At 44.2% G+C, this 11,410-nt stretch overlaps 1 protein-coding gene across 11 annotated transcripts in view; it reads right to left on the bottom strand.

Annotated features, from left to right (window-relative positions):
- The window catches only part of LOC121921139 (C-type lectin domain family 2 member B-like), a 49,589-nt gene that overhangs the window by 23,068 nt on the left and 15,111 nt on the right, over positions 1–11,410 (bottom strand). For 9 of the 11 annotated variants that reach the window (XR_006101851.1, XM_042448743.1, XM_042448744.1 and 6 more), the window contains 3 exons: positions 9,114–9,239; positions 8,339–8,526; positions 5,098–5,204 (listed from right to left, as the gene is read on the bottom strand). Coding sequence is in view for 10 of the 11 variants with exons in the window: in XM_042448743.1 (XP_042304677.1) it covers positions 5,098–5,204; positions 8,339–8,526; positions 9,114–9,239 (421 nt within the window). In the remaining variant the exon portion in view is untranslated. Of the gene's footprint in view, positions 1–2,380; positions 3,010–4,070; positions 4,848–5,097; positions 5,205–8,338; positions 8,527–9,113; positions 9,240–11,410 lie in introns of those variants that run through there. The other 2 variants (XM_042448751.1, XM_042448750.1) reach the window with 2 other exon arrangements.

Below are 11,410 nucleotides of genomic sequence, written 5' to 3'. Positions count from 1 at the left end.
TTTTTTTAAAAAATTCTCCTCAAAGTTTCTCTGACCGAGAAGAAAAACATGGGTTTCTCCAATCACTAGTCCCAAGAGCCTGCCACATAAGAAAGGAGGCTCATTACAGTTCATTTTCAACGGCTTTTGGCTGGACTAAGATAAGTCAGGGCCCTTTCCTGCTACACAATTGTAGCACTAGGGTCCCACTTTAGTGACCCAGGGTTTGTGGTTTTGTGAGTCACTCGTACTCCCCGGCTGAGAACTCCAGAGACCTCACTAAACTCCAGATCCCAGGATTCCATAGGATGGATGGAGCCATGGCAGTGTTGAGCAAAAGGCCCATCAGTCTCATAGGTTCTGTTTGCTTGTTTGTTGGTTTGTGTCTTGATCCCTCCATTCCCGCCCCCTTCTCTGCTGAAACTGACCAACACAGCTCTCTCTTTGAACACTGATAGGTGTGGTACTGCACTTGTGACAGAATCCAGCGATCATCGTTACCACCATCCTCCTCGTCATCCTCAGCATCTTTGGAGGGCAGTGCTTCCAAACCCTTTCTTAGCTGGAAGCAAGAGTACTGAGGACAGGAGAGACACAGGCAACAGGCAGACAGACAGACAGACGCTCAGCTGGGCTGACAGCCCTCTGGCTGCAGCAGGAAGAGCCCAAGAAGGAAAGGGGGAGACCCATGTCCTGACTCTCAGGGGCCCCAGTGGAACAGGGCCATGCTCTTGGCAGGAGCGCCCCCTTCGCCTTTCTCCTCCCCACGGAGAAAGCCCCCCCCCCTCTGCCCCTCTCCAAACCTCTTACCGGTCCCCTTTTATCCCGATCGACCTGGGCTATTTCGAGAGGGATCCGCTGGGACCCAGGGCTCGGAATTCCATCCCAGCGAATGAGTTTATTCGGAGGCCCTCCCTAAGAAGATCGGCTGAAAGCGAAGGCGAAAGCGATTTGGAACGGATCGGGGGACGTGGCTTCACCTCATTTGCTCTCTCTTCTTCCCTTCTCATTTACGAGAAACCAGAAAGGAGGGTTTACGAGAAACGAGAACTTTCCCCAGGATGGCGAAAGCGAAAGTGGGTTGGATCGTGGTGGTCGCTTGCCTAGCCCCCCTCCCTCTCCGTCCGAACCTAGAGACAGGGAGGGACTTGGGCAGAGAGAGAGAGAGAGAGTATCAAGTGTCTGTGTGTAAGGCTTAGCAAGTGGCAGGGAGAGAGAGGGGGAAAGGACCTGAGCAGGGGGGGGGGGCGCTTGGAGGGCTCCCATCCCGACCAGGGCCCCTCGAGGCCTGGGCAGCACAGGGAGGAGGAGGAGGAGGGAAGGACCGGACCAAGGAAGCCCCAGCTTTGAGTTGGCAAGACCCGAGCAGCTCTTTGCATGTCCTGGGAGGCCTCTCACCGATATATGGTCTCCTTCCATCGAAGCTGCCTCAACTACAGACCCCCCAAAGGCCTCCCAGTCTTCTTTCCAGAGGGATTGGCCCTGGCTTTGCAAGACCTGAGCAGAAGGCCTCTCATTCAACAGGAAACCTCGGTGCCTCTGGTGGGACCAAAGGGGCTGCAACCATTTCTTCTTCGTATGATTATGATTATTACCTGAAGAAGAGACCCCTCCATGGAGGAGAGGGGCGGGGAGGAAAACAGATCACAAATCCCTCCCGCCAACCTGGCATACAGAGAAATGTACGGTATTGCACTAAGGGCAAAAAAAATGAAATGCATCCAGCCTTGAGGAGAGGCAGGAAATAATGTTTTATTATTAATAATTTTAATAATAATAATAATAATAATAATTTCTTTCCTACCTCTCCTCAAGGCTGGAGGCGGGGTGGCAAAGGAGAACAAGGCACTGCAAAATAATAATAAGTTATTAGTTTGCTGAGGCACCAGAGCTCTCTGGCAGAGAAGGCTCAACGTCTCACGACACTACAGTTCCCAGAATTCCATAGCACCAAAAGAACCTCTAAAAAACAGGTAACTAAATACCCAGGGCTTCTGGCCTTTGCCCTGGGTTTTTCCCACTGGAATCAATCAAATGAGGATCAGAATCGATTTCCAGTGGGAACGAGGGGCATATAACTCAAATCAAGATCCAAAGTTTTTGGTCGTGTGAATGAGCCCTAAGAATGATATGATTCCACCCTTTCCCATTATCTGTGGGCCACAGCCACTTCTGGCTGCAATCTTGTGATATAGTTGCTCCTGGCTGGCTCATTGAAGCACTTGGTTCGATGTGGTTCCCAAACTTTGGCCCTCTGGGTGTTTTGGACTTCAATTCCCAGATACCTCAGCCAACTTGGTCTATAGTCAGAAATTCTGGATTCTACATGTCCAGAAATCAAAGCTAGTCAGATAATCCAGTTAGCTATTCTTGGGTTGATGTACTTGTACCACAAGAAGTGTTGTTGTTGTTGTTGATTTATATAGCATCATAAATTTTCATGGCAGTTTACAGGTGTCATCAAAATAGCATATAACCTGCTAATGGCATACAATCTAAAAGTCATAAAATATAAACCACACAAAAATAAGCAAGTTATGCAATTACAATACAAAACTGTAAAAACCTGTAATACATATAGTAAAATCTAAATTAGAAAACAACATTAAACAGTCATACCAAATGCTTCCAAGAACAAGAAGGGCTTGTTCTTGTTTAAATCCGGATTTAAAGCTAGATAGAGAAGAGATGCTCTGCAGATGTTTAGGGAAGCAGTTTCCAGCAGTGTGGTGCAGCATGTGAAATATTCCAAATATATCTCCATGGAGGTGTTATTTTCATATGCATGAAGCCCACAAAGACCATGGGGAAAGTGTGACTTTGCAAGCAAAGAAAGTGTGTGTGTCACCATCTTAAAATTCAGAGGGATTATGAACACCAACATTCATTAAGCTGAAGAAGGAGAGCCCTCTCTCCAGTCCATCTGTCATCATCCGGCCTGGGAAGGAGTGAAAAGGCAGGCCCCCAACTCCATCAGTCCTAGGATGAAGAAGAAAATCCCTTCCTCCATGCCATCTGGCTTCATCTGACCTGGGAGGGAGTGATAAGGCAGGCCCAATTCCATCAGGGCTAGCCAGAGCAAGAAGACAGCCCTCCCTCCAGTCCATCTGTCATTGTCTAGGCCTCAGAGGGAGAGATGAACCTTACCACTGGACTTGATTCCCTTCCCCATCACCATTTCCTTCGTTTGTGTCATGTCTTTTTAGATTGTAAGCCTGGGGGCAGGGAACCATCTGAACAACCATCTGTAAGCCGTTCTGAGAGCCTTTAAGGTAGACTTGCCATTTCACGGCTCCAGGCAGGACCTGCCTGGTTTTTGACATTGGGGAAGGTCTCGCCCGGCCCCTGCATTCTGTCCCGGGGACAGCTGGACTCCTGGTTCTTGCCTCCCCTTCCCAAAGCAGCCTCCTCCATTTGTGTTGGAGCGGCTGCAGCCAGACTCCCAGCTCCTCCATCCCCATTGGCCAAGGAGAGGAGGAGGAGCTTTTCATTCAGCCATGCTGGGACTACAGAGAGAGCTATGGAGGAGGCAGGCAGAGAGGCAATGCCTGAGAGGACTCTCTCTGGAGGGAGAAGGAAGGAAGGGTTTCCCCAGGGTTTGGCAACGTTTCTTTAGGAAGGGGTTTGGATTGCATCCTCTGAGACTGAGAGAGAATGACTTTCCCCAGGGCTTTGCAAAGAGAGGGGTTGCCATTGCATCCCCTGAGGCTGAGAGAGTGTGATTTAGCCCTGTGGGGTATGTTTATGTCCAAGCAAGAGATCGAACCCTGGTCCTTCTGTACCATTGCCTCCTAATGTCCCTTAATTCTATTATTATTATTATTATTATTATTATTATTATTATTATTATTATTATTAACTGAGAGAGTCTGCTTCCTCAGATGCATTTAGTCTCAGAGGTGCTCCAAAATCTACATGTCCTTTAATTCTATTATTATTATTATTAACTGAGAGAATCTGCTTCCTCAGATGCATTTAGTCTCAGAGGTGCAACAAGATCTCTATGATATAAGGATTTATATTAATATGTTTTTTAAAATATATATATTAGGTTTTTTTTGCTTTTAGTTGGTTGTGTCCTCCATTTTTTAAATGTCCTACATTTTGGGCTAAATTTTCTCCTACAATTTGCGCTACATTTTATCCTTGATTTTCTCCTACATTTTTCTGCCTTTTGTCCCGGTTTGGTGGTAGTGAATTATGGCAACCCTATTTAAGGTTGAAGAGCGGGGTATAAATACTGTAAATTAATTAATTTGAAGAGAAGCTTAGAACTTGTAGCTAACCAAAATGACTTGAACAAAATCACCTACTTGTTAGCTAATACAACTACGTCTTTATGTTCAGCACTGCTAGATTTGCTGTCAAAGCAGCTAAACTTAGATTAGATTTTGAGGATAAAGGCCTGCGTGGGAAACTGCAGTAAACATTTGAATGGAGTATGGAAAATTGTGATATGTTTTTGTATGAAATATTTTTATAATTTTAGTGTAAACATATTGTGCTATATGTTACAGAACTAATTGACTGTGGAAGTTTTAAAGGGTTTTAATTATTTTTGTAATTTGATGGCTATAACCTGTATTTGGTTGTCATGAATAAACTGTTTACTAGTGTTTACTAATTAATAAATTAATTAAAATAATCTAAAACTGCTTCATCCTAAATTTCAAGTTCCTTTTTCTGACAGAGACTCAGTACATTCTGAGTACCTCGGTGACTTCATTCATGCATGCGTCAATCAGAAGGTGGCCTCAGGCAAGTGACATGGTTTGCTGCAGATCCAGTGTTCTTCTCTTGTGCAGCTGGAGCTGGCAATAACCTCGTGGTTCATATATGCACATCTTCCTCCTCCATAAATCGTAAACCTAAACAATAATATAGCATTCAAAAATTATATCTAAAAGTATTAATCTTTTTTATGGCATAAACTAATTCCCAGATATTTGAATGGCAAGATAACATTGAAGCAGTCTGCAACCTATTTTTCTCATTTGAAGAAAAATTATCAGAAACTCAGAATATTTTAGAAGGCCTGATATTCCCATGTCATGTCACTGCACCTCTAGTTTCTGATCTTGATCTTTCTTGCTTGAACTGCAGAGAAGAAAGGCTTACCATTCATGGGAAATGGTACCATTAATCCATCTCCAGGGCTGCAATGGATTATCTCTTCGGAGACCAATCCAGTGGTCAGGAGGACTTTTGTGACGTAAAAGGAAACCCTTGGAAATAAGAAAGAAAAAAAAATACATTATCAACTCCAATTTGATTGGAATATTTTACAACAAACCAGATAAAGTAAAAGTAAAATCACTTGATGAGGTGCTGAAAGAGCCATGCTTTATCAAAATGGCATCTTCACAACAGTTTTCGACTGGAAAATATAACACCCCTGCCTTTTTTTCTCCCTTGTGTCTGGCAAACAAATTCCAATTTTCCACCCAATTTGGAGGAGAAATTGGAATTAAAACATCTGTAAACAAATCTGAATGAAGGACAGAAAGGAGTAGGGTCTTAACCTTTACTCTCTGAGTGTAAAGATCAGAACCCTTGCCCTTTGCACTATGGCTTTCATCCCCCAGGCAAAATATCTGGCATATTTTCCTAATGGATGAAGAAGATGTTAAAGCATATTTCAATTTTATATTTAAAATGTTCAGATGTGACAATGGTTAGCTAAAGTAAAAATGGTTCCTGTTGAAGGCCAGGAAATCTAGGCTGGAAAAACAAGTGTTCAAGGACAAATGGCTGAGACAAAATGTAAACATGATATGTTTGTTGTTTGTACTGTGATTGGTTCCTATGTGGGAAGGAGGATGGAGTACATCATGAAAATGTGTTCCTGAAGAGAGAACAAAGGACTGTTCAAGAAGAAGGTTGTTGAGCATGGACTCTGAAAGAGAGGAAAGTGATATACAGTACTTGTAGATGTTAGTTTTGTAAATACAGTCGGCCCTTCTTATAGGCAGATTTGCCATCTGCGAATTTGAGCATAGGCGGATGGCAAATCGGGAAGTTGTCCCCAATGGCAGTGTGCGTGCACGCGCGCCGCCATTAGGGACAACTTCCTTCTCCTCCCCTCCTCTCCTCTCCTTGCTTCCCTTCTCCCTTCCCTCCCTGCCTCCTTCCATTCCCTCCCTCTTACTTACCTTTCAGGGCCTTCAAGGCCTCCCGCACCGTCATCTGGCCTCCTTGTTGCTGCCACCGCTGCGGAAGGGGTGGGTGTTGGTGCTGGGGCCTCTTGGCCTCCAACACTGGTATCCAGCCCTTCCGCGGCGGTGGAGGCCTCGAGGAGGCTGGATGCCACCGCTGGAGGCCTTGAAGGCCTGTGGCACAGAGGTTCTGCCTCCTCACTGCCGCCGCAGGAAAGGCCCAGTGGCAGTGCTGTTTGGAGCCAAGAGGCCTCCAGTACCACCATCGGGCCCTTCCATGGCGGCAGTGAGGAGGCCGGGGCTTGGCCTCTGCCACCGCCGCCACCCAGCTTTTTGCGCAGCAGCGGCGGCAGTGGTGGCGAGCGGAGGCCTGAAAGGTAAGTAAGAGGGAGGGAAGGGAGGGAGGCAGGGAGGAGGGAAGCAAGGGAGGGAAGGGAGGAGAGGAGGGGAGGCCAGGGACTTTTGTTCCCAATGGCAGCGCATGTGCACATGCGCCGCCGTTGGGAACAAATGCGACTTGAGCATACGTGGATTTTGGTATACGCGGGGGGTCCGGAACGGATCCCCCACGTATACCAAGGGCCCACTGTAGTAACTAAGACAAATAAACCCTCATTTGAGTGAAGTTCTCCTGAAGTCTGTTTCATTAATTAAGCAGCTGTTTCACTAGGCATTGTTCCAGAAAGTTTTTCCTGTGCTGGAGTTGGCTTTGTTCCTGAGTTCCAGAGGAGACTGCATCTGTTCCAGTTGGGACCAGTTTGGGGCTACGAGGGCAAGATACATCACCCATCGCAAAGATTTTTCTAACAGAAGAAACTTCCAGAGGTGGCTGAGGTCTTAAGCAGACAAAAGAGCAAAGGGTTAAATTCCTCCTCCACTTCCACTTGCAGTCATCTACTCTTCTGCTGTTGTGTCAATAAAACAAAAACAAAAACATGGGAAAGATGTGTTCAATTGCACAAATGATGGATTATAGCCCCAAGGAAGAAAGGTTTTCAAGCCTATACCATGCCTAAATAAGATAATGGTTCTCTCATTATGAGAAGCCACTCTCTAACCAAAAACATGTTTGCTTTTCATAAGAGCAAAGTTGTAAAATAGGTGAGCCACATGCTTTCCCCAAGAAGATATAGATATAGATATAGATTCCAAAATGTGTGGAGGGCATTTCTCCTAAGTTCCCATCACCACCACTTTAGTCCGAGAAGCCTTTTTTGAAATAGAAAATGAGGTTTTCTTGGCAAGATTAGTTCAAATTCAAATTCCATCATTTGAATCATTTTCAGTTATCAAAGTACACTTGTCACTATAATTCTGTAATCAGCCCACAAATTGTTTGGTTATTTTATAGCATGGGCAGACAAATGTGGAAGGCTAGGGGGCCACCCCCCCCCCCCTTGCTCCCATCCTTGAAATGTAATATAAAATATATTTTAAAATCATATTGTTTTGCTGCCAAATCTCTCTGGGGAGCATGGGGATATTTTCACTCCCTTTTTGGCCCTTCCTGGGCAATTTTAGATCCAGTAGTGCTGTAGTAATTTTTATACAGAGGGTTAAGTATCACAATGAAGAAAGTCTAAGAATTTGTATTAAAGTATAAATATAGAGGGAGGGGATTGTTTTCTTCAGCAAGTAGAATGAAGTTTCTCATACTTTTTTTTTAGGAAAAGCAATGCTAGGGCATATATATTAAAACAGAATCAGTTATCATAGTCCTTTCATCACCATGGCTTCCCTAGGTAATTATATTTTCATGAGGGCATTGAGAATAACACTCAGACCCTTTCTTTCCCCAATCCATTTCTTGGGGTGGGGATCAGCTTTCAAAACAGGATTATGTAAAGCTTATCTTAACTTTGAATCATAGCCAGATTCAGAAATTGTGCTTTGCATAATTTTGAAAGCTCATCAATTATTATTTGAAAAACATGATTGATAAATTCAGAAAATACAGTAGTAACCCATACTATCAATTTAGTGTAGCTGAAGCAGTCAAATCCACACACTTCAGTGTCTACTGCTTCTAATATTCATTATTTCAATATATTTTTATACTTCTCAATTATGAAAAAGGATTCAAAAACATTTTGCAATAATAAAAACCAAAACCCACAAAACCAAGTGGTAAAGTACTAAAATAAGGATAACACAATAATGAAAGCCCTCTGGGGATCCTCAGGGGTATCAACCATTGAACGTACCATCTCTTCTTGAGAGTCAATCACAGCCAAAGAGGCATTGTGAGAAGAACAGTGTAAACTACTAGAGGTCCAGTTTCTCTCAGCTGCTGAAAAATAGTAGCATTTCCTCTGGAACCCAATCCAGCCATCTGGGCAGGGATCACCAGGGAGGAGAGGAAGAGGAGTTGGAGATATGTCACATTGTCTCACTAGCAATAAAAATAAGAATTTGGAAAAAAATTGTTTATTTCAGATATTCTCACGGGTAATAAAAATCAGAATTTTAACAAGTAATTTTCGTTATTAGCTAGCATTAACAATTTACAAAGGAACATCCATCATTCCGCCCACCTCAGTAACAATTCATCAAAATGAGCTAATTTACATCACATAATATCAATCATAATGTTTGCTTAATCTATCTTATATTATTGCATCTTCATCTGTTCAATACGGAGTCCTGTTTTACTCTCTTTCCCTTAGAAGACAGATTTCCAGAGTGTCATTTGGTTCACTATAATATTTAAAAACTATTAATAGCCACAGTTATATATACTAGAAAAACCTTTAAAATGCTTTAAAAGAGTTTCGGAATATCTCATGATAGCTACAATGGACAGGCTAGCAATTGGAACTTGAGTGAAGTAACATTAGGTAGAACAGAAATTTTTAAAATCCAATCAAAATAAATCTCATCAGCAACATTCTAGACTCCTCAATGTTAAGAAACATTTGCATTCTAAAATAAAATGTCAGAAAATGCATGGCAATAAAATTAATGCAGTTCTTCACTCACCAGATAATGCAGTGAAGAAAATAAGATTCAGAATCACGCTTCCAACTGCAATGCACCAAATTAGAATGTATATTGCATAGTTTCTTGTTCTGCTTCTGAGGCATGAAGTTCTTTTCGAGACATACCCTTGTAGTAATTAATAGAAAATATGATGTTTTATTCAAGATAAATCTATCTATCTTGCAGAACTCAAAATATGACACCAATGAAAGACCTTATGGAAGAGAAATATTTGTTCTACAATTGGGGTTACCAACTTTCTTTTCTATTGGCTTCACTTCTGGGTCCTTAAAAGCCCAGGAACTACCAGATTCAATTTCCACCTGAGCCTAGCGAGGTGTTCTGGGAAAAATACACCAAGAGCAAAGTGGCTGTATTCTTTCTGCCTGTTTGTTGTCCCCAGCAGCCATTCAACTGTTCATGTGGCCATTCAGTGACACTTAAAACATGACCTTTTAGCCCTGGTTCCTTTTCTCGTGTGGTCCCTTTCCTATGCTGTCTCATGGCATCAGAAATACTACATCAAGACAATTGCTCAAATTATACAAGCACTTCTTTTGCTGTCATCTCTCTCCACCAAGACCACTCAACTGGGATGGCTGTCACTACCCTCAGGGCTGTTGAGTTGGAGTCAGAAGACTCATCAGCAATTTTGAGAACTGTCAGACTTCATGGAAACATAGTGACTCACACTCTGGCTTCGAAATAAAAACTTATAATATTGAAACAATATGTTTCTGTTAAACCCTATATGTATGTAAGTATGTATGTATGTATACATGTATCTGGCCATTCAATATATATAAATAATAATAAATAAATAAACTTTTTATTTATATCCCGCTCCTTCCCAAGATCAGGGCGGCTCACAACATATATTAAAAACAAAACAGATACAATACAATAAAACATCAGGTAAGTACATACAATAAAATATCAAGCTAAAAGCCCCATTAGCCCAACCTCTTGGCCACGGAAGAGGAGGGAGGCCCACAGGATTTTATTCGGGGAATGCTTGTTGGAACAGAAAGGTTTTTAAATCCTTTCTGAATTGGGCCAGGGAGGTTGATGAGCGGAGCTCAGTGGGCAGCGTGTTCCAAAGGGCCGGGGCGGCGAGGGAGAATGTCCTCTTCATAGTGGAGGAAAGCCTGGCCCCGGGCACCTTCAGTAATTGCTGCCCAGATGTTCTGAGGGTGCGGGACGGAATATACGGGGAGAGGCGGTCCTTCAGAAATCCTGGGCCCAAGCCATTTAGGGCTTTATAGGTAATTACCAACGCCTTATATTGAGCCCGGAAGCGGATGGGCAGCCAATGGAGATCTTTCAGCACAGGTGTTATATGGCTGGCCCTGGAGACGCCAGTGACTAGCCTGGCTGCCATATTCTGCACCATTTGAAGCTTCCAGGTTTGGTATAAGGGTTGCCCCATGTAGAGCACATTGCAGAAATCCAGTCTCGAGGTTACCAGAGCGTGTACAACAGTTTCTAGGTCCCTCTGGGCCAGGTATGGACGCAGCTGGCGGATAAGCCGAAGCTGATAACAGGTGCTCTTGACCATCGCATTCACCTGAGCAGTCAGGTGAAGCAACGAGTCAAGAAGCACTCCCAGACTGCGTACGGAGTCCTTCACAGGGAGCGTGACCCCATTCAGGACAGGTGGAACCACCGCCATTCCTGGACCAGGGGAACCTATCACAAGTACCTCCGTTTTCTCTGGATTCAGCTTGAGTCGGTTTTTCCTCATCCAGCCCATTACTGACTCCAGACAGGCCTCAAGAGGAGAGACGCCATCCTCAGTCACTGCATCAGTCGGAGACATAGAGAAAATAATTTGGGTGTCATCAGCGTACTGATAACCCCGCGCCCCATGTCTCCGGATGATCTCTCCCAGCGGTTTCATGTAAATGTTAAATAGCATGGGAGACAGAATGGCTCCTTGAGGGACCCCGGTTTTAAGGGGCCTCTCGTCGGAGCACACGTCTCCCAGCTGCACCATCTGGGACCTCCCAGAGAGGTAGGAGCAGAACCACTGGAGCGCAGTGCCCCCGATTCCCACCTCTGCCAGGCGCCCCAGAAGGATACCATGGTCTATGGTATCGAAAGCCGCTGAGATGTCCAAAAGCACCAACAGGGACATGTTTCCCCTGTCGATGCCCAGACGGAGATCATCGACCAAGGCGACCATGGCCGTCTCAACCCCGTAACCCGCCCGGTAGCCAGTTTGAAATGGGTCCAGATAATCAGTTTCATCCAAGACCGCCTGAAGCTGGATCACAACTGCACTCTCGATCACCTTA

This window comes from Sceloporus undulatus, chromosome 2 (genome assembly GCF_019175285.1).
Source record: "Sceloporus undulatus isolate JIND9_A2432 ecotype Alabama chromosome 2, SceUnd_v1.1, whole genome shotgun sequence".
NCBI lineage: Eukaryota > Metazoa > Chordata > Lepidosauria > Squamata > Phrynosomatidae > Sceloporus > Sceloporus undulatus.
Note: the sequence above shows the minus strand (reverse complement) of the source record. Positions and strands in the feature narration are given on the sequence as shown.